Source organism: Patagioenas fasciata, chromosome 1 (genome assembly GCF_037038585.1).
Source record: "Patagioenas fasciata isolate bPatFas1 chromosome 1, bPatFas1.hap1, whole genome shotgun sequence".
Taxonomy (NCBI): domain Eukaryota; kingdom Metazoa; phylum Chordata; class Aves; order Columbiformes; family Columbidae; genus Patagioenas; species Patagioenas fasciata.
The window spans coordinates 42564833-42588933 of record NC_092520.1 but is presented as its reverse complement, the minus strand read 5'-3'; the positions used below and the strand labels follow the sequence as shown (position 1 = coordinate 42588933).

At 33.4% G+C, this 24101-nt stretch overlaps 1 protein-coding gene across 1 annotated transcript in view; it reads left to right on the top strand.

Annotated features, from left to right (window-relative positions):
* KLHL1 (kelch like family member 1) overlaps window positions 1-24101 on the top strand; it is a 213802-nt gene that overhangs the window by 176134 nt on the left and 13567 nt on the right. Inside the window, exon 8 of the mRNA XM_065832465.2 lies at window positions 11734-11896. Coding sequence (XP_065688537.2) covers window positions 11734-11896 — 163 coding nt within the window. The remainder of the gene's footprint in view (window positions 1-11733; window positions 11897-24101) is intronic.

Here is a 24101-nt window from a genome sequence, read left to right as displayed (position 1 = left end):
ATCTGGTCACGAAAAGTTTCTTTGAGTCAAGATTGTGTTGGAAATATCTTGCTTTTATGCAGTGGTAAATCTTCCTGGATACATCAACATCTCACAAGGCAATCCTATGCTAGAAATGTGTGATCTCCTTCTCTATGTGGTGGTACCTGTGCATAGCCACAGATATGAAAACAAAACAAAACATAAACATAAACAACAACAAAACCAAAACCCCCCCAAAAAATACAAAAAAACCCCACCCCAAAACCCAAAAATGAACAACACAACCCAAACCTATAACCACTTAAGCATTAAGTAGAGTTCTTCAACATAGACAGCACAGCAATGGTGTGACATAGCTGTATCGTTTATCTTTTCAGAAGCAGCTGTTTAGAGAATAGTTTGAAAATCTTTCTATTATGCAATATTGACTAGTACCGTGTACCTCTACATAGTTAAATTATTGTTATTTGTTAATGTTGAAATCTCAGGAGAAATATGCCATTCCAGCTTTTTCTGTTTGTTGACAGAAGACCTGTGTCATTTAAAGTGTTTTCTGTGCAATATTGATTTGCATGTATATTAGGCTTTTGCTTTGGATTTTTTCTCTTAATCATCAGGAGTATTACGGGGATTTTTTTTTTTTTTCTGAATTATTAAGTACCTTGTGCACCCTTAGTAAGTAGTAGATCATGACCTAATTCGCTAAAGAGCTACAAATTGTAGTAGAAACACTTATAATAATTTCTGAGTCAGGTTCTCTGGACAGTAGCATGACAGGGTTGAAAATCTGGTATCTGATCTACAAAATTGAATGTAAATAAAGAGGCAACAGTAGGCAGATTTTTATTTCTGTACCTTTGCATTATGTTAACATGTCAGTATAATACTGTCTGACCCAAGAGGGCAGGGGTGTTTTTTATAATTCTTTTAATAAGCCTTGATATCTCCCTGTGAATAAACATAGGAATAGGTATTTTCAACAATGTGTCACGGAGTATTCACCAAAAAGGTTAGGTCAGGTCTAAGTTCTCCAGCTTATCACATACCAAATTCTCAGCTTGGCTTATGGCAGCCCTGTATGTAGCATCCAAAGAACTATACTTGTATTTCACACCCAGTTACGATTATGGTTGTGGAAATTTTATTTTTGTTGACAACAGTAATATGGAAGAAAAATGGTTTAAGACTTAGAGAGGGCAGGAACAGAGTAAGGAAAAGCAGCAATGTTAGTTATGATTAGTACAGAATTGTCAAAGTATGCTTCTGTGGATGTGAGTGAGAAAGGAGATTTTTATACATTTACAGATACCTGGAAGCTAAATAAATGCAGAGCTTAAAATGGTGAAGTAAAAACTGGGTGTTACTTAATCAAGTTTGATACTCACTGATTTATTTGTCTCCATACCTTCAATGTCATGATACAGCATATGTCTACCCTTTTCTTAAAAGATAATTTTCTTACTTAAAATATTAGTTGATGGATAAAAGTTTATCCTCCCTAGTTAAAATTCTGTGTCTCTACAAATATCAAAATGCAGAGAATACAGTAAATCTAACACCATAGAATTTCTTTTCTTGATCATTTCAGATCCAAAATTGTCAGTATGAAACTATATTTCCTTTTATTTTATAAAAACTGTCACTTTTAAAAATTTCACTGTGTGAAATGCAGATAAGGAAATGCAGAGTTAGAAATATTATAGGCAGTATTCCAATGTTTTGTAGCATCACAGCAAAGTAATTTAAAAATCCCATTCCAATCTCCAAGTATAAATAATTGAAACTGTACAGATCTTAGCACCTAATTAGACATAATAGTTTTTTTGCTACATAGCTTTGTGAAGGCAATCGAAAGGAAAATGTCTCACATTGCATACTGGACAGTATTCATTTTTAGATCTCATTTAGCTACAAAATAACACTGTTTGCTTTCATAAATTCCTATATCTAAATGCTTAGGAGAATAATTTTCCAGGTAAAAAAAGATTTTCTTCCCAGTATATAGTAACTACCATGGTGGTGCTGCAACTTATTATCTTTATTTCTTGTGGTTTTTAATTTTTTGGGCTTTTTTGTTTGCTCGTTTGGTTGGTTGGGGTTTTTTTGGTCTGTACAATTTGATTTTTTGTTAGTATTTTCAGCATTTTTTTAGTTCAGGAATCTGCCAGTTTCCAATTGTATTAATGAACAGCAATACGTTGAGACACAATTTTGCGAGGACCCTTTTTAATTAAGACTATACATATTCCTCAAAAGAAGCATCTTTATTCCTGGAAATAAAATTTAATAGGTACTCACTTCTTTATGACTGGATAAATAACAAACGTTGAGCTATTAAGGTTTTCACTATTTTCAAGGAAAAAATTAAGATTTCTTTCTACTGTATTTATTGCACCTAACCGATCAATATATTACTGAAAACAAATCTCCCATTAAGAAAAAAATGTTATTTCCTTTCCTAGTAGAAATCCTCATAGCGGGGTTTCCAGTCTCAGCATTCCAGTCACTGTATGCAAACTAGCAAAGCCAAACTGTTCAGAATGTCATGAAAATGAAAATAATTCATTAAAGATGGATAGGATAAATTAGTCCCTCATTGCTAGAATTATTATTTTCTACAAATAAAAAAATGCAAGATCTGATTCCACCAATTTCCAGTTTCTTTATTCAGATAAATGTAATGTAATTCTCTTACAATAAAAGTCTCCCTTTCTGCATGTATGATTGCTTTTCTCAGCAAACAACAATACAGCATGAGTATCATGTGGAACATTAAATCCAAGAGGATATATTTATTTTTTTACTTAAATTGTTTTTCTCAAACTGTTGAAGATGAGGTGCAGGAAGAAGAGCTGCGAGGGCCTTGTGTCCTTTCTCTTCTCTTAGTAAACAGTTGTGAATGAGATGACAATATCATTCTTGTGCGTATTTTGCTTAATGACAATAATTCTTCAAGTGTCAGCTGGAAATTTTCTCATTTAGGAACAGAAAAAATCTGTTCTATAAAATATATTTTAATAAAAACATATACATTCTGAGTGTAAATCTAGATGGATATTTATTATCTAGTGGGTGTAGAACACAGAAAATAAAATTATGTACTCTGACATCTGTTTAGTGTAGGACACTTAGAGTGAACATGGGAGCCTGTTTCCTGAAGTCAAGATAAATAGTGATCTTCTAACACACTGGTCAGTATCTTGACTACAAGATGAATAATCTCATCTCAAGAGAACATGCAGAAATTGGCTGCACCATTTAGAAAAAATGAAATGTATATAGAGTTCAGTACCTTTGCTCTTTAAGAAGGAGGAAATGTACAGTGTGCTAATAGGATTGGAACTCTGACATTTCAACATAGACTACTTAAAATGAAATTGATTTTTTTTTTTTTCTATTAAAACAAATGACCTGGAACATTCAGAAGAGAGAATAGTCTTGTTTCATCAATTTTACTGGAAAATATTTTGCTTTCTGAGCTTGGTAGAATGTGTCCCTCAAGATTGCTATTGTGGTATTGCCATTTGCGGTTATCATGGACTGTTCAGTAACTTCTGTACAGGTTTTGATACAGATGTGAGATGTACTGCCCACAGTTTTGTGTGATGGAAAGTCTAAGAGAAACACCTTTTGGACTATTCCTAAATCCATATGTGTGACATAAAAATCACATAGAAATTCTGGCATCTAAGCTCTGAGACCAAACCATAAGTACCAGTAATGCTTGAACATTGAATTCCTCTTACAAGACACAACATGGTCTTGAATTCTTCATATATGACACAGTGTGCTGTAATGTAAAGGGTGTATTTATTTGTTTATTTGCTTGGGGGTGGTTATTACCTTATCACTACTATCCATTGTATTTTTTTTAAACATATGGTGTAAACACTACCTAATGGTGAGACTGAATATTGCTGTGTTGCTTGGAACTTCTGCAGCTTGGCTTCTTAGAAGACATTACGCAAGAATCAGACTGTGGGATTTCATAGGTAGGTGGGTCTGAGCACAGATAATAGAAGCAGCCAATGGATTCAACAGTTTGTGCAGCAGCTTCCACAAAAGTGGCCCAGAAACTCTACTGAGGGCAATATATGTGGGCTCCAGGGAATACAGCCCTGGGGAAAAGAGTGGCCCAGGAGAGCTGGTTGATTTTTCAAGGATCCCCTCCTTTAAGCTCAGGAAAGTTCCCTCTTGATGTGCAGAACATTAAGAAAAGGTATCAGAAGGCCTACATAGATGGATTGAGGGCTCCTGATTAAACTCAAACTGGAAAAGGAGGCACGCAAGAGGTGGAAAATGGACAAGTCACCCGGAAGAAATACAGAGCTTGTAGGCACCAGGTTAGGAAAGCCAAAGCTCATTTTAATTGTATCTGGTGTGTGGCTGGGAGGTCAACAAGAGATGCTTCCTCAGGTCTTTCAATAGCAAAAGGAAGACTAGGGAAAATGTGGTCTTGCTACTGACTGGGGCAGGGCATCTGGTGAGAAACCACAGAAAAGGCTTAGGTACTCAGTGTCTTCTTTGCCTCAGTTTTTAAGACTGAATTTGGGAATCCCAGGTCCCTGAAACCAGAGGGAAAGTTTGGAAGCAGGAAGACACCCTCAGTGGGGCAGGATCAAGTAAAGGCTGGAGGCTAATTGATGGGAAAGCAGTCTGCAGAAGAGGTCTCAGGGATCCTGGTGGACAAGAAGTTGGACAAGAGCTAGTAATGTGTGCTTCCAACAGGGGCAATGAACTGTATCTTGTGTTGCATTAGGAGGAGTGTTGCAAGCAGGATGAGGGAGACAATCTTTCCCTGCCTCTCAGCAGGGAAGAGACACACCTGGAGTGCTGCATCCAGTTCTGAGCTCTCCAGCACAAAAGAGATATTGACTTACTCAAGTGAGTCCAGCAAAAGGCCACAAAGATGATTAAGGGACTGGAGCATCTCACACACGAGGAAGATCTGAGAGAGCTGGGACTGTTTAGAATGGAGTGGAGAAGGTTCAGGAAGTTCTTATCAATGTATATAGACCTGATAAGAGTAAGTAAAGAAAATGGATCCATGGTGTCTTCAGTGATATCAAGTGAAATAGAGACTGATATACAGCAAATGCCGTCTAAATGCAAAAGACATTGGCACAGATTGCCCAGAGAGGCTGTTGAGCCTCTGTCCTAGGAGCTATTTAAAAGCCATCTGGATGTGGTCCTGGGTAACTGGCCGTAGGTGACTTTGAGCAGTGAGGTTGGTTAGACAATCTCCAGAGGTGCTTGCCAACGTCAGCCACTCTGTGACAGATCTGCTGTAAGTGATTTTAGGAGTCTTCAACTACCATAGGACAATGGGAACAGAATTAAAGCCCACTGAACACCATGTTTCTCATGTTTCAATCAGTTTTCTTTTAAGACTGATGCAAGATCAGAAGACAGTAATACACAGGACTTCGTCAAATTATGATTTTTGTCAGTTTTAACAGTATATTTAAATAACTTCAGATGTTGCTTGTTGAAGACAATCAGTTAACACGTTTCATAAATTTTAGTCATTGTAACTTATACTTAGCACCCATTCTTAAATAACTATTTCATTTTGAAGTGCATCACTGAATCTGATCAGTTGGTGATGATTCAATGAACCAATTTGTTTTCTTAAATGAATGTCATCAGTAATATTGGGATTTTCATTTTCACATTGCTTTATTTCACTGTTATGGTTTAATTTAAGTAGTTCCACACTTAGATTAAAAAGGGTCATCTCATTTAGCAGTTTTTAAAATGTATTTATTTATAATTTGCATTTTGGTGTATTTACTGTAAAGTATTAAATACAAAACCAAAAACATATGTCTCACTAAATCTGTGAAGCTGACTTCATAGAATTTGAGGGACTTGTTGGCCTCATTTCTTCATTTTAAATCAAAATTGGTTCATCAATTGAAATGAAGTTTAGATGTTGATTTTTTCAGTATTATATTTTCATTCTCTCAGAATGGATTTTAGATCTGGTCAGGTAATGTGTCATTACCCGAGAAATGTGTAGAAATATCCCCTGGCTCATATGGATGAGAGAAAGATGATAGAAAAGAGGTGAAATAAAATGAGTGGAGAGGATGATGATGGTAACAGAATTGGCAGAGAGATTTAGAGAGGAAATACAGATTTGTTTCAGCAGCCTTTAATGGTCTTTTCATTTTCAGCATGCTCTTTAAGACTAAGTTGGTATCATCTTAGCATTCCCATATTATATTTGTATTGAAAAGTAAGCTGAAAGTGGTTGAAAGTAAACAAGCTACTGCTGCATATAGAAGAAAGGGAAACTGGTCCAGGTAGTCCAGTCTTTCAAAATGTAACTGCCTAATCTGGAGATGTTTCACTTTCTTAACCAGAAAGCGGAGTATATTAAGGGTTCACAGTCAGTATTTCTCCCGTTTCCTATCATCATCATGAGTGAATGTCTCTTTCTGGGCATTCTTCCTTTTAGGAGAAATCATCAACAAACCAGAATCAACATCATCAGCTTCACTCTAAGAATGGGGGAAAATCAAGGAGACTGTTGTGACCTATGAGACAATAGGCAGTCCTCTGAGTAAAAAGTAGTTGAAGAAATTAATGGTGCCTCATAGCATGACTTACAAGGAATACAAGGAATACACTTTTCGATGTGTGATTAGTGTTTTCATACTGTTTTTAATAATTGTAAAAAAAAAAAAAAAAAAAAAAAACAAGCCAAACCAAAACCAAAAATATATGAGTACCTAGAAAAACAAGAGAAAAAAACCCCAAACATTTCTATCGAAATAAGTTACTGACTGATGAGAATTTGCCTGATTATATTTGCCCTTGGTTTTTACTTGGACCTTTTTCTCTTTAGCTGCTTTTTCTGTCACACAGGCATAGCTGTCTCACATATGTATGAAGTAATTTTTTTCCACCTCTAAAACTATACATATGTCATTATTTGTTGTTATTAACAAATATTGAATATCACTTTAATAGTGAAGAGGTAATGAAAGATTTTTATTGGCATCACAGCACAGGCATAACAGACTTTATTGATTTTATTTTATTAAAATGACCATCAAGTTATTTAATAAAATTATTATTTTATGATTGAAACCATGTATTTTATACATGATTCATAAAGCAAATTATTGGTTCTTTAAAGGAATGAAAGCATATACTAGGGAAAAACACTTATCTTGAACACTCAACTCTACTTTCCTAAGTTTTAATTATACCTGTATATGTATATCCCATTAATAACAAAAATCTGTAGGCATACAGCAAACTCTACAGCAGCTCTGCAGTAGCAATGACCTGAGATGACAACATTTTGAGAGTGATTATTCAGTTTCAATTTTCTGTTGTTAAAAGGAACTATTAATAAATAAATTTTAAAATAAATAAATAAATAAATAAAAGACATCTTAAACAAAATCAATGGAAAAATTATTTTTGGCTGCTTCCAAATGTTGCAAAGTCTAATCAAGAGTACTTGATTCACCAGTATTGCAAGGTGTATCTTAATTTATTTATTTACTTGACTCTCGTAAAGATGTCTAGAATTTAAGTACAATGTTTTTGCTTTGGAAACATTAGAGCTGTCTCTATGAGTCACTAATTTTTCCTGTAAGATTTACTGTTAAATAAAAAGAAATTTAAAAAAATATTATGCAATTAGATTCACTATAGAGGCCTCAAATCTCACTCTCTATGTCATAATACAGTAAATTATGTGCTAAATTTTACACTTCTGTCATTTCAACCTGTCATCAATAGTCCTTCTGCGATTATCAGTTTGATGGGTTTGTCTATCCAGCCTTCAGAGTAATTGACTTGGGAAAAACAGACAGATTCCATCCAGAACAAATACTGAAAGTTAAAGAGACTGATATCCATTCCAAAATTTAGCAAATTTATATAGACTCATAGATTTATGGCCTGAAGGTACTGCTGTGATCATGTAGACTGACTTTCTGCAAGAGAAACACAGAATATCTCCCCATCCTTTTTGCCTTGAGGACGTGCCGCCTCAAGGAGTTTGAGCATGTCTGTCTAAAAGTGTATCAGTGTAGATATGAAAACTTCAAGCAACCCAGAAACTGGCACACTCCTAAATTCATCATTCCAATAAAACCTTACCAGGTTTATTTAAAATATAGAATATTGTTCCAAGGCTTAATTTAACAGGTTACTAATTCTAGTCATTAGATCTTATCATTCATTTTACATATAGACTGTTAATCATACTTTTTTTTTTTTTTTTTTTTAACGCACGTACTTATACAATAGGATTGGGCTATCTCTTGGAAAAAATATCTTTATAAACTCTATATCTTTTATGCTTCTTAGATATCTGATATCCAGATCTGGACCAGCTCTTAAGGAATAAATGTAAGGACGTCAGTGTATTAGGTATTCTATAGAGAAGATAATTAAAAAGTGTAAACCCATAACAAACTAGTATGTACTATAGTCAGCAGCATAGATTTGTTTTGTACAGAAGCCCTTCTGTCATGGTCCTGCATGGAAAGAATGATTTTCCTATAGATTTGACAGTAAATTTTCCTCTTATAGGTGCTATGCAAACTGGCAAACTCAAACAGCCAATCTTATATTGAATCCTTTAAAATTTTCCAAGCAAAATAAACTTCGAGATTTCTTCATATGTGTAGCTGTAACTATATTCACTTCTGGCAGAGGAGCATGACATGAATCTCACATCAAACTATCATTTTTATTTTGACAATTTTCTAACTGCAACATTTCCTTGTGTTAGTGTAACATTAATTTATGTGGAAATGGAATTGAACATCAACATTGCAAAGTATGTGGAAGTTATTCAGGCAACCTCAGAGAACACTCTGGTGAACTTTAAAAGCCAGTTGAATTCACAACAAAACAAAAAGTGGTAAATAAAAAGTAGAAGATATAAGGGGAAAATTCTAAAAGAATTGTGCATCTTACAGGGTTCTACATGCATTGTATAAACCCAGTAAATTTCTCATAATAGAGAGGTCGCTAAAGAGTATTTTCTATATGAAGCCTGTTTAAAGAGTACAACAGGAAATGTGGAGAGAAAAACCATTATAGCAATGCAGTGAGCTTATCAGTTTTCATTGTCATTAAAAAATAAGGCTAAAAAATCCATGAAAACGCAGGAAAAACAGTATTAAGAAGAAAGCAAATTGTCTACAAAAAGTGACTGGAAAAATTGGGATGTTTTAATTTACAGAAGGAAAACAGCTGGGAATAAAACTCAAATACAAAAGGACATGACAAAAAGTGTAAAATAGTGAATGAAATAAAAAGAGTAAATTGAGGACAACTCTTCGTGTTTTAATGAAAGAGCAAACAAGCTGTTCAAGGAAGCAAAAGTGAAAATTTCAAAACTGATTATGTGTTTTGATATTCATAGTTTCACTTTGAAATTTGGTGCGTAAGAGTACAACTTTGCTGATGTGTGAAGGTGAGAGAGTTTGTGTGTTTATCTAGACACTGATTACATATGCATGTGTGTGTATAGAAACATTCACATACCTAAACTTTATTTGAATATTATTACTTTGTATTAATTATTTATTATTATTTATTAATTATAATATTAATTATTTATTATTATTAATTAAGTGAAGAGTATATACATGAAAAGCTAAAGAGTACAGTGTCATTAAAACAAATGGTAGCAAATACCTTTTTGACAATGTAAATGGCTTTGTTCAGTATTTAAGTATATTTCTAGCTATCAGATATTAGGGTAAAAATAAACAAAATTAAAACAATCAGAGAGAAAAAACAAACAAAGAAACAACCCCCAAACAACGTCCCACAATTACAGCATATTATCTCCCATTTTACAGTGTGAACACAGATACATCTTCCCATGTTTGCTACTGGTTGTGTTCTGAGATAAGATATTGAGCTATATAGATCATGAGTTCAATTTAATATCTGCTTTAATATTCTGGAAAAATGATAGCTGAAGCATGTGATTGAATAAAAAGCATTTATAAGCTTTTTGTACCTGAAGAAACTGGGGAATGAGTTTGCAGAAGCTGCTACAGAAAAAAGATGAGAGTCAGTCTTTATAAGAAAGAAAATTTCAGTAAGCGTTAGTAGTTTTGTTTGTTCCCAAGTTTGAAACAAAACAAAACAAAACTGACACTGAAAGTGCAAAAACACTTTCTGTCATCACTGAGATAAGACTTGTCCAAACTCATTGATAAATACAGCTTTTAATGTCAAATCAAGTGTGAACAAATGACTTTTCTGAAATAGAATAAAACACAATTCTGCACAGAAAATAGAAACTTTACATTGTTTTAAATGAAAGATTATTCTGTGGGAAAAAAATAAACCCATTCTCTGAAACTGTTTTCTGACTTTTTGATAAATTTGAATCATGTGAAATGGAGTAGGAAAAAAGAAAAAGACACTGACTTCAGAATAGGATTGGATTTAGCCTGAGTTTTTCAGAACAATGCTCATTTGAAATCTTGGATTCATAGAGTGGAATTACTGAGCTCACTGTATTGTAACAAATGAGGCTTAGCTATAATTTATTTTCCAGAGCTTTCTAAGCTGAAGATACTGTGAGATAAAGAATTCATCAGTTCCTTTGAATGGGTGATTAAAAACTCTCATAGTTAAAAATTTGTTTCTTATTTAAATGTTTCCTACTTCAATTTCCAGTCCATTCTGTTTTACTTTTCTTCACTAGACAAAAGAATCCTTATATATTCAACATTTTTTTTTTTTTACCTGTGAAGGTAACCATTCTCTTGTTATTTCATTTTTTGGTAAGGAAATTGATGAAGCAGCTTAAGTTGCTCGCTGCAAATTTCATATCAAGCCTTTTAATATATTTTTTGAACTTGTGTCAGTCCACTAAGCTTCCTGATAGTGAAAAATTGTATATTTTCTTCTACATAAGTGATAAAAAAGCTGAAAATATCAGACTTCTTTCTTTTCCCTGTGAAACTCCAGTAGAAGCAATTCCATTCAGTGAAATGCCCCTGTAGGTTGACAATAATTTGAGATCTATCAGGTATCCAGTCCATAATTTATTTAAAATGTGCTCTACTGATATCCTAAAGAGCTAATCCATAATCCAAATGTTAGGAGATATTGAGTTAAACAGTATACAGCAGGGGTGTCAAGCTCGTTTTCATTGGGGGCCACATCAGCCTCGCAGTTGTCTTCTAAGGGCCAAATATAATTTTAGGACTGTATAAATGTAACTGTTCCTACATTTGCAACCTCATCTAGGTGTTCCTGCTCCAGCAGGGGAATTGGACTGGATGATCTTTCAAGGTCCCTTGCAATCCTTAACATTCTGTGATTCTGTGATTTATACAGTCCTGAAATTACATTTGGCCCTTTGAAGACAACTGCGAGGCTGATGTGTCCCCCAATGAAAATGAGCTTGACACCCCCAGTATACAGAAATCTAAGACTATCACATCACTGACAGGTTACTATGTGAAGCAATCAGTCTTCTGAAGGAATAAAATTAGTTTTGTTTGACAAGAGCTATTTTTCATAAAGCCATATGGAGTGGCATTAATTTTATTCCTGTTTGTTAATCCTTAATTAATCAAATCTGAAATCAGTTTTTACATTTTCACTTTGAATATGCAAGTTGTTCACTTGTTCACTGCAATTTGAAAATATATATATATATATATATATATTTATATATATATATATTTTTAACTCTTTATAGAGAAAACTTACTTTTACCGTCTCTCACTCCCTTTTCCATTTCAGGAGTTACAGTGCTTGAAGGGCCTATTTATGCAGTTGGAGGACATGATGGTTGGAGTTACCTGAATACAGTTGAGAGGTGGGACCCTCAAAGTCAGCAGTGGACATTTGTGGCAAGTATGTCAATTGCCAGAAGCACTGTTGGAGTAGCAGCATTAAATGGCAAGTGAGTAGGGTATTCTTATACAGTTGAAGCACATTTCTTAGAGGGATGAATAACTGTGACACACAGTAGTTAGTAACTTTTAGCGTATTGTAATAGAAGGTATCTTTTAAAATAGTTGTGCATAGCTTCTTATATCTCATGGCTCTTACATTTATTTGAAGTAAGTAATTTATGGCTATTTTTCCACATAATTTTTGTTTAATATTTATATCAAATGCTTAAGAACATAGACCTGAAATTTCATTGTGTATGGTATAAACCAATTCAGGACAAATTTTCAGTTGATTCATCTGACTTCTATGTGTTGTATATGTCAGTTCTAGTTAACAAACTGAGTTTATCCATCTCATATAGTCATGTACCAAGTGATAAGATTTGTTGTTTATACAGCTTGTACCTTATTTCAGCTAAATATTGACCCATGAAACCTTTTTTTGTCTGAGGGCAACCACATTCACACAGGAATTAAACAGAAATTTGATCCTCGTCAAACCAGTCAGACTGCATTACACATGTAATTCTAATTGTGTTCAGACTCTAAGTTTTGGTTTCTTTTTAATTTTCCATTTCTAAAGTTTTAATGTGACATTTATTAAAACTCATTTTACAGTAATGTGATATTATGTGTTGCTGCTTATTACTTTTGAAGTACTTGCTCTTAGCTATGCAGCTAAAAGGAATATGGTGTGAACCACAATAATTTAGAGATAGGGGAGGAATTAATCACACCTAAATTCAGATATTTTTGTATAGACATCTACAATTGATCCAATAGTCCTAAACTTGCCTTATGGTCAATGGAGGAAATACACACTTTTAGGATATAATTTGTCTTACTTATTTGAGACATTTATGTTAGGACAACATGAAATATGCTCTGTAAGTGCCTGTTTGTTTCCACTAACTATATAGGAAACCTGGAGACTCTGTCTCAGATTCTGACTTCTATGGCTGTGATATCTTAAGTGGTGAAGATGAAACCCCTGTAGACAACTAAACATAAATAAAAGGCAGTCTGTAAAGGATCCCTTGGGAATGGTAGGAGCAATGGAGTAAGGCAAATTTTTGTAATCTTATATTCCACATACTTTATTGCTACTGAACAGCAAGGAAGAAAGGATGAGAAACAGCTGCAGATGTGGGATGGAATTAGGGTAAATGACATTAAAAAATAGTTAATAAAAGTTAGATTAAATGTACCTAGGTAAAAAAAAAAAGGACTTATTAAGGCTATTGGGTTTCTTAGTAGACCATGCTATTGCACAATTCAAAAACCCACTAAATTTTGCCCTCTCGATTTCTTCTAGTTGCACATCATTCAGTTTTGATTATACAATTGGATAAACTCTCAAAAATCTTTTCTATTAGGTTGCGCTTAACACACCTAAGATACAAGCTTGAAATAAGTAGGCTGAGCTGATTTCTGGGATTGTCAGACTCTTTCCTCTGACTGTACAAGTTACTGAATATAAAAGTCAAACAAGGAGCTTAATTTAGCCCACAAACAACAGTTACAAGACCTGTAGGAGACAGTGTACCTTTCTGTAGCAGCAGCAGGATGCCTGACAGAATACCCATAGCCCTATCATTGTGACAATAAGCAGATTTTTTTTCCTCTGTGTGTGTGTAATCTCAAATTAATTAAAACTACAGGCTTTAAAAGTATTGGCTAATTTTATAAGTTTATCATATTACAATTGTGCCCTACTTGCAGAGTAGCTCTGAATTAAATAGGCTTTACCGGATTCATGCATTATTAATATTATATTATTTAATTAATGGTATCATACACTCAGGTGATCTACTTCTCATCCATGACAATAGGAGTTAGTTTTATGTTGTGAAATCATCTGCAAACCACTGAGGCTTAATTGTCATTGCTTTCTGTTACAAGTCACCATGGCATTGAAATGTTCTAGAGCGGATCAAATGGACAAAGCTCTTTTAATAACCCTGTTAGTCTGAAAGAATCTGGTTTCAAAAGTGTATGGGCCATGTAACAAACTAGCAGAGACAAGATCTAGACAAATAACCCTGCAAATATAGATTTAAAATTAGGAAGAGCTCTGTGTGATTATGTATATGTAACTCAGGTATGTTTCTTTTTCACAGTTTAGCATGCATTTAATGCTTCTCAGTTAATAAGTGCTCAGTTGAGTTTTGCATTACTTTCGTAGCAGACTTTTAAATTAAGGCAGTTATCTGTGTCTCAGAAAGGTGAAATGGACACCACTGAAAACTGAAAAGCAGTGGTCTCACTGAAGCAAATAGCAAATACACTACTGATTTTTTATATATATATATTTTTTATCTGAATAACCATCTTTAAAAAACATCCCATATGTCAAGAACTGAAGCTTGAAAACATATGTAAGGACCAAACCTTTCAACTCTCTGTTGCTATTCTTAACTACACTGCTGTTCCACACAACTGACATATGGTGCATTCCTCATCTGAGCTTTTCACTTTGAAATAGGCAAAGAGTTATGGATTTTTTTAAAGTAAATTCTACTAATATTAAAAATGGATCCCTCAATGCAAACAAAGATGTTGTCTTTAATATTAAACAAAGGAGAAACTGTTTTAGAATGGGAGTTCATAGGAGCCTTTTCATGGTTATTCCTTAGGTTTCTTTTCTTCTGCACTGAGTTAAATGAGTAGATAAATAAAATGCAGAAGGGTTAAACTATATTTGAAGTGAGAGAGCTAGAAATTATTTTATGTGTTTATCTCCCACACTGCTTTGACACTTTACATAAAAGGGGTACTATATACCAAATATCTCAGATGTTAACTTCTTTAATAGTTGAATAATGTAGTCTCTTTTGTGTTTTAATGCTGAAAACTATTCCCTTCATGATCATCTATACTGCTATAGACTGCTTCATTGGTTTTCCAGTTAAAACCATTTTAAGCAGAAAAAATTGGAACATTTTAACATAAAACGGGATGAAAATTACATTTTTCTATACATAAAAAATAAACAACAAATTAAAAATAAAACAAACAAGCCCCCAATAAACAAATAAAAACAAATAAAAACTTTTAGATTCTCATCTCCTTAGGCTCTGGATGATGGGTTTTTAAGTAAATGCTTATTAGTTTTTTCTATATTAAACCCTTTTATGCTTATTTATGTATTTGAAGCCCACTTATATAGTCTGTGCAAGTAAAACATCGATTATTTTGCTGCTCAAACAAATGGAAAATGATGTGATCTGAATTTGACAAATAGAAATATATGTTCTTTCACTGAAATACGTTTTTAAATTCAGGCTGAAAATGCTATCAAAATATTTCAAAAAACCTGAAAAGGATTGGTCAACACATGCATCATAATCCAATCTGAAAAAAAAAAAACAAAAAACTTTTAACTGTTGAAGTTACAAAATCTTGATCTATTCAGAAAAGAGAAATATCTGAAGGTTTTGTTTGTTTGTTTGGTTGGTTGGTTATTTTTTAACATTTAGTCCCTTTGACAACATTATTTTGTATAATCCAGTTGCATTATTACATTTTGAGGTTGCAATGCAATATTCCTTAAACAGATTTCTAAACCTAAGGTGCAACTAGAAGAAATAATAAAAGGGATAGGTGGTTTTCTAGATAAAAGTAGGGCACACAGCACATTTATTCTACCAGAATTTCAATCAAGCAGCTGATCTGCTGCTACAAAGGAAAAAATAGCTAAGATGGAAAAAAAGATGAATAGTACAGGGATTTTAAGAAGAACAGAACTGCATGTGACAACTAGGACATCACAAAGTTACTGCTGGAAATTTTAAAGATCAGCCTTGGAATAAAGGAGTGTAACAGCAGGAGCATGCTAGTTAAATTATCAGGCCATTCAAAATGATATGAAAGGGAACATTATCATATGGGACGTTGATCTATTCTACAGAAGTATTTGGATGACCTCAAGAAGCAATACAAATGGGATATTTAGTGGTTTATATGTGAATGAACAAGCTTTGTATTTGAAGAAAATTAATAGTATAAAGTGGCAGAAGAGGGAAAAAGTCTGTACCTTGTTAGTATAGAAAAAGGAGTAGGAGAAATCTGTGAAAAAAGGAAATGCAACTGAAGAATACATAAAATTTTCTTCATTCTGGAAATATTTATGTTATTTGGATTACTGTGTTCAATTCTGGTCATGCGTATTGAAGAAAGTTTAACTGAAAATGCAAAGTTTGAAGAGTTGATTATAAAGGATACCTGTCATACCTAAGAAAAGCAACAGAAGTATTACAATTAGCAAAGGAACAGATGGATACAAATAGATAACATTCAGATGGGGAAGTAGAGATAGAATAACAATGATAGGGAGTAAAGAGGGTGTACACAAAACTCTGTTTAGGTTCTAAATGCATGTTTATTGGTTCATATGAAGGATTTATTGTCTATTTTCGTGTGACACCAAAGATTGGAATCCAATAATTTACCCTTTTAGTAACATGTCTTTGTTTTCCCAAATCAGCAATTGGTGCTGTATAGCAATGATCTGTATTGAGATTTTGGAAATTCTGTCTCCTTAATCTTCATACCTTTTTTATAGTTAAACAATAAGGGAAGTGTGAAGGATGTTAAAGATGTTAGCCTTAGTGTATATATACATATATTTATAAAAAAACAACCAAATAAACAAAAACTTGATGCCTATATCAATTTTTAACATGTTTCAGTAGCTATTGTAGGACTTGCCATGACTGCAGAATTTCCTGGGAGGAATCATGGTCAGTATCTCCTCCTGATGTGGAAATGCAATCTTTTCTGCCTTGTTACTGTTAACAACCCTGTTACATAGATTGGAAGAGAAAGAATGCATGAACTCTCTCACATCAGCAACAGCTATGGGTGTTAAAACATTAATTGTGGACTGGAGACTTGCACTAACTTAGAAGTTTAAATAAATTGGGAAAGGATGGTGCTTTTTATATATGATAATAGGACAAGTCAGAAGTTGGAATGATTAGTTTGAATAGTTCTTTGGGGACTGCCATAAACAACATATAACTAGTATGCAGTATGTACTATGTAACGCTAGTATTCCACAGTTTACAGAATATAATGCTGAAGCCATAGTACTTTTCTGCAGGGTAAGTTAGAAGCACCAAGGAGCCAGAAGTACCAAAAAAAAAATATTGTACTTTCCAGAAGCTTTTAAAAATTGTCATTTACTGTTTCTATTGTTTCATTACTATGTCTTCATTTCTTCATTTTTCAAACCAAGAACAACAAAAAAATCTAGTTGGCAGTTTCAATCCAATAAATACTAATCTTTTCAGTAACTTAAAATGTAGCTGGCTCCAAGACTGCAGTAGTTATTTACTATCTTTCTATTAACAAGTCTCTAGTATATGAAACATGCATTCCCTAAGAACACTGAACCTTTACTCTACTTTGTGATGCAATTTAATTTCAGAACAAATTTTATTCTTAATGGGGAAACTGTAAATAAAAATGAAATTAAGTTTACAAACTTTCCTCTGAAATATATACCTAGAGACTTTCTGTATCATATAGATTTATATTATTACAAATAATTGTGTGACACAACCACAACTGAATCTTTTTTTAGATTTTCCTATTATATGGCCCTAAAAATGAAATTATAAAAATAAACTCCTGAATTTTTACTTGTATGTTGGAAATTATCAACATTCTTTTTATGTAACTATAGTTTTCTCAGCAGAAAGTTTGGCCCTTTAGTCTTGTTCTCACAGATATCAATAAATCTGTGCTACAGAAGGAAAAATTACTCAGCTGTTAATATGATCTGTGGATTGACTTTAAATGGTAGAACATCACAGCACCCCACTGAGTTAAGCATCAAATATAATGACTTTGGCACACATTGGGAAGCAGTTCATTCACATGATAACATCTTGTGGAACCAAGGAGAATGGAGCCCTTTATTAATCCTCAAAGATGTGCTTAAGTGAACTTGATAGTTCCACCTGCTGCTGTTGTTTATATCAAATATCATACCACCTCTTCCCTGGGCAACCTGTTCCAATGCCTGACAACCCTTTCCGGGAAGAATTTTTTCCTAATATCTAATCTAAACCTTCCCTGGTGCAACTTGAGACTATTTCCTCTTGTCCTATCACTTGCTACCTGGGAGAAGAGACCAACACCTTCTATGCTGCAACCTCCTTTCAGGTAGTTGTAGACAGCAGTGAGGTCTCCCCTCAGCCTCCTTTTCTCCAGGATAAACAGCCTCAGCTCACTCAACCACTCCTCATCAGACTTGTGCTCCAGACCCCTCACCAGCATGAGGCAGCTCCAGCCTATTCTCATAGGGGCCCCTGCAGTTCCCCTGCCAGCACCTGGGTGCTTGCAGCCAGTAAAATTGCAATATTGATTTTTCCACACTAAAACATGAAGTATTTTCCACATACTGGACATCTTTGTGTTGAGTTAGGAGATCAAGTTTCCTCCAAAATCTTGTCTAGATAGACCTTGGAAAATAAAGGATTATTAGAAAAGAGTAAGGAAGCCATTTAAATTAGGCAAAAGTAAAAGAAGAAGAATGGGGATGAGCTTCAAGTACCCAAGCAGCAAGTCTACTCTGGGGCAAATGGACGGCTCTGGCCAGGATTCACCTTATTTTTATAGCAATTTTGAAAAAAGCTAAGTTGAACACTTTCAAAACATTGAAGCTTTCAGGAAGCTGGTGCCAAAGCTCTATCAGTGATTCTTGTTTCATAAGTTTGGTACCAAAGGAAACAACCAAATGCTCAAAAACTCTTGAAGAGGAGTCACAATTTATGTTTTCAAGAAAGATGTCAAAATTATGACTTCTGATTTTTTTCTTCAAGCATGAAAATGCAATGCAAGTACTAAAGGCAAGATGCTTAAACTGACCCAGAGGTATTTTCTTTTATAGGAACAAAACCCTGAATATAGATACTCTTAATCCAATCCAACACATTCAACATTGGAGTTGTTTGGGAAGCCTCATCTTTCTCCATCAATTATGTTTCCTTCCTTTTTCCTGTTTATCTTCATCACTGATATTTGAATGTATTCACTTTTCTTATCTTTATTGAAAGATAATCCAACAGTAAAATGTGATTTGGTGTTTTGTCCTTTATGAAATAATTTTTTATCAATTGGCAATGTCAGATTTTGTCTGTTGCTTGATTGTAACTGATCAAATTTAGAATAGTGTCCACATTCTCTGGATTCTAGATAAGCATTCATAGAAATAGAGCATACTAATGATTTTTTAAAAAATATATATACATACACATATTTACTATTTTGTCCCTTCACATCTATGCAAATTCATTTGTTATAAGTTTCACTTGTTATGGGGAGAAGCTTTAATAACATCTAGCTTTATTAAAAAAAAAAAAAAAAAGGTTTTATTTAATTCAGTTACATTCATTCCGTTACACCAGTTTTGCAATAGTTGAATTCATTTAGTAATGGATTTCCATAAATTTGATTATTGTCTTAGCAGTACTTTTCCAGCTATTCTCTTTTTCATGTTGAATGGGGACTGGCCAATACAGATGTTGGCAAATGTGCAAGGAAACATTTTGTTTTCAGGTCATTTAATGAAACAAAGCTGAAATGAAACTTCTGTTATTTATATCAATATTGTGCCTGTGGTAAATAGCAATTGCTTTAGTTTAATGTGTCCCTTTTGACTACTATGCATTATTACAAAGTGAACATCAGAAAATTTAGCTTGCTGAACCTTTATTTTCAAGAAAATAACAAAACTCAAACTAAATTAATAGATGCACAAGAAAGGGTTTCAAAACTGTCTTGTAGCAAGTCACTCATAGGAATGTATTTGCTCTGTACTGACCTCGGAAAGGCATAGGTTAATAATTCCACAAAGTCTTTAATAGCAGTTCAGTGTTTGACACAAGAGAATTAGCAATGTATTACATTCATATAACCACCTACAAAACTTGATTGCGTGGCTGATTACATACTCCTCCAGGAGTTCTGCTTCTTTGCCTTTCATGCATCATATAATAAACTATCTGTGGCATTTTGTCTTAGCAGAATCATTAAGGCTTATTACTTATTCAGTCATGGTCTGATCTTTTGTACTTTTGCACACAAATTAGTATTTCCTATGTGGGGGTCCCATGCAGCTCAGTGAATGTACAATTCAGTTAAATATGCATCATATTCTGTCTTTTTCAGACAAGATTTAACTTTGTTTTTTACATCCAGCTTGTAAACTAGGAGTCTCTACAGAGGCTTCTTTTTATGTGGCTAGACTAGCATTAATAAGGGCTAGAACAGATAAGAGTTAAGTAAATATATGTGAGTCTTAGAAGAGGACAATGAAAAATCATTAAACTTTACAGTAAAACTGATATTTTTCCAACAGTCAGAGGCAGACACATATGCAGACTTCTGAAAGTCTGACTTTTAATTATTATCTTTAGTGGGAGATGAAGTATGAGAATCCCAACCTGTCTCAAATATTACCTAGTGCCTATGTACTGGGACCTGAAGGAAGCTCTTGCTCAGTGCAGTTGGAGAAGTCTAGAGATATTCCCCTGACCAAATGTATGCATTTACTCAAATTACATACACACATACATCCGTGTGTGTATACACATGTGCATATACTTACTTTCTTATTTCCACATGTGTGTAAATCTGGAAGGTTATTTAAACATCTAAATCTTACTGAAATTAAAGAAAGCTAAATATCTAATATGATACTCAACTAAATATCTTTATGGACAACAGCCCTTACAGCAGCTATCAAAAATCTGCTGTAGTCAGCAGAACAAATATCCTGTCATCTCCACTGTTAACTGATATTTCAGTTTTTCTAATTTGAAACTTGATTAACTTCTTAATAACTAATGTTGGGGTAAGATGAAACACCTTTTGATTCAGTAGACCAACTTCAGCTGGATCTTTCACTATTGGTCAAATTCATTGAATTGAGAAGGATTTATTCATTGTGAAGGTCACAAACTAAATGAGCCAAGACATTTTTTCAAGTCATCCATATAATTTCAATGCACTGATAATTTTCATACTTCCGTAAAAACTAGGGATCTGGCTTAACATTATTAGATAAATTAAGTATTAATATGCTGTAATAGTGATTTTTAAAGCTGAAGTAACACTTTGAAATTTCATGCCAAGCTAACAAGATAGAAGAGTATGACTGAAACAATTCTATTTCCCATCAGAACAGGTATTTTATGTTTTGGTTTGGTCTTTTTTTTTTTTTGCTTGAGGGTTTCTTTTCTCTTATGTCTTATCGATGATCCAGTTATTCTTTTACTAGTCCATTTGAACTAAGAAAAATATTATACTTGGCATACCTAATTAGTCATGTGAAAAGAGAAAATGTTTTGTACTTCATGCTTTTTGCCCACAGTATTCTTACTGACTACAAATAACTTTAAAATAAATATTTTATTAATTAATATTTTGTCTTATACTGAAATATGTCAGTGCTTTCTCTTGTTGAAAAAAATAATGCTTTCCCATCTCTGTGTGTTTCCATAACAGATCTTATGTTCTCTACTCAACTAGAGAATAACATGAAATTTGACTTACAATAATATGAATTTCTTACTATGTATGTTATAAATTTAATTAATTTTACAAAACCCTTTTGCAATGGGAAGAATGACAAATTTCAAGGACTAACTCATCAGCCTTAGAATGTTTTTGTAGAAAGTTTGAAAAATCTTATCACTGTTCTTACTATATTTTACTCTAAATATAACTTGACTTATACGCAAAATGTATACATTAATTTAAATTCTATAGAAGTTATTCCAGGTTATTTTATGACAGTTTTGACACTGCTGCTGTTTTATAAATGTGTTGGTTTTATATGCTGTTTTTATATGCTGCTTTTATATCCTGTTTTTATATGCTGCTTTTGATCAAACTCTCTTCTCAAAAGCAGACATTCTGCCTCCTGCTATAGGGAAGAGGGGACATAGGCTGAAAATATTCTTCCTTAGTTGTAGAAACTACAAAAATATGTAGATATTTTTTAACAGTTTAGTCAAAATTGTGCAATAAATTGATACTGAGGCAGAACAAAATGGAACAGCTGTGTGGTCTAAAATTATTAAACCCACAAAGAAGACGAATATTATAAAGACATTAGCTCAGTCTAACACAGAGTAATTCTGTTATTTCAATAACAATTTGTTATTTAATGACAGATTCTCTATTTTTTAACATAAATAAGAGAGCAAATAAAAGTTCTTAAACTCATACTGTATTAAATATTCAATTTACAAAGACTCTTTTACCTCACTGTCTTATGGCCTGATACAGTCAAGAACATTTTTAACTGGTGAAATCTGCATTCAATAATTGGTCTTGCAGAGATAATTTAGTCCATATAACTCTGATTAGAATTGCATTTACTTGAAACAGGTTCTTTCTATTAGGAAACAATACTTTCAGTGTAGTGTAGGAAGGAGAAATTTGTGTAAATATTATCCATGCAATGTGTGTTTTTCTCTTCCTTTAATGGTTACTATTTCTTTAATTGCAAGCACTTACCTTATGGCTTTTTTATCTTCTTTTTTTTTTTTTTTTTTTCCTTGAGCCAAACTGTATATATTTTTTATTTACTCCACTACTGCATTCCTGCACCAAATGCATGAAATACCATTCCACATTTACACACAGAAATAAGACTTTAATGCTTTCCATTCAGAAAATCATTGGTTTTTTCAACTTTCACCAGTGAACTACTGTTTATTGGTATAAGTAAGGCAGCATGGATAGGTATCTTTCCTCTCCTACAGTCTGACTCCCAGATCAGGTATGGACTGATTGAGCAATACAGAAGTCCAGCACCAATTACAATTATTACCTTTCCCTCACTTCTACCAGGCAGATATCCTTTGTGCAAGAGCAATTCTCTGTTGCTCTTTCAGGCATGCTGAAAGGGCAGAAAAGGGTACAAAGGAGCCTAAGGAAAAGACTGGATATGCCCTTTGATATTCACAGTGCAAGAATTTTGAAAGGTAAAACCTCATTAAGAAATGCAGCAAAGGCATCATTCACCTGTTTTCACAAGCCATACTACCTCACATCAAAGACAGTCTGGTCTTTTGAGGTTGACTTGTCAAACTGAATTTAAAAATGGTTTTTCTGATTAGTTATCAAAGTTTTGTAATGATAGCAGTGAGATAAGTGCTTTTGATCCAGTTGGTGATGATTCCTCCAAATGTCTCAAACATCTCCTGCATTTTCTAACCATTTTATAATATATAAACACAGAAATATTTAGGAATCTGTATCCATCTTAATGCAAAAAGAAGTGACCAAACCCTGAAAAGACAAATTTCCAGCACAGAGAAGGCTGAGTTTGGTCAAAATTAATATCTATACACAGTGTGTGAATAAGATGAAATATAGACCATTGGAGAATAAAAATCTATAACATCTCCACAAGCAAAAAATTTGTTGTGATCAGTACTCACTACTGGATGCTTTCTTCTTCATGTAGTTCTTCCCCTCTAAACAGTGATAATTATAGTAGAAATCCCAACAATTTTGATGGCATACACAAGGAGGTACAATTAAGTTGACAGAATATTCCCAAGTCAAAAATGAAACAGTATAGGTATTGAAAAGCTATTAAGAGAGATGACCTCTACAAGAAGTCTACAGACATCAGTAATCAGTGAGAAATAGAAAAAATTTAGCTATGTGTTTGATGCTAAGTTAGATTTTTGAGGATCATATATATATACTATCCTGATAGTAGATGTACAGTAAAAGAACAGACAGAAGAAGTACGTAAGGTAGGGTAAAATTACTAAGATAATATTGTAAATTAACAACATCAGATTAACAAACAAAGTAAAATTTGAGGAACCTGACTTTGCTAAATTCAGACTCACTGGATTATCTATCATGTCTGAATTCTGTAAGTACATGGACATGAAAATGAAAGTCTACTTATAAGTATTTTCAACAAAACATTCAGAGCAGTGGTAGTATCTGATAACTGAAGTTATAGAGTTGAATATAGTTAAGATGTCTAAGAGTAGCACTTGCAATTGCAGGACTGATATCTGATTTCAGTAATTCAAGGTTTTTAGACTTTCTAGAAAAATACATTATAATTTTCCCTTTAGAAAAGTTTATTCTAAACTGTTACCAAGAAAGACACAGCTGAAAAAATTGATTCATTCCAAGTCATCTAATAAAATAGGAGTTTGAACACTA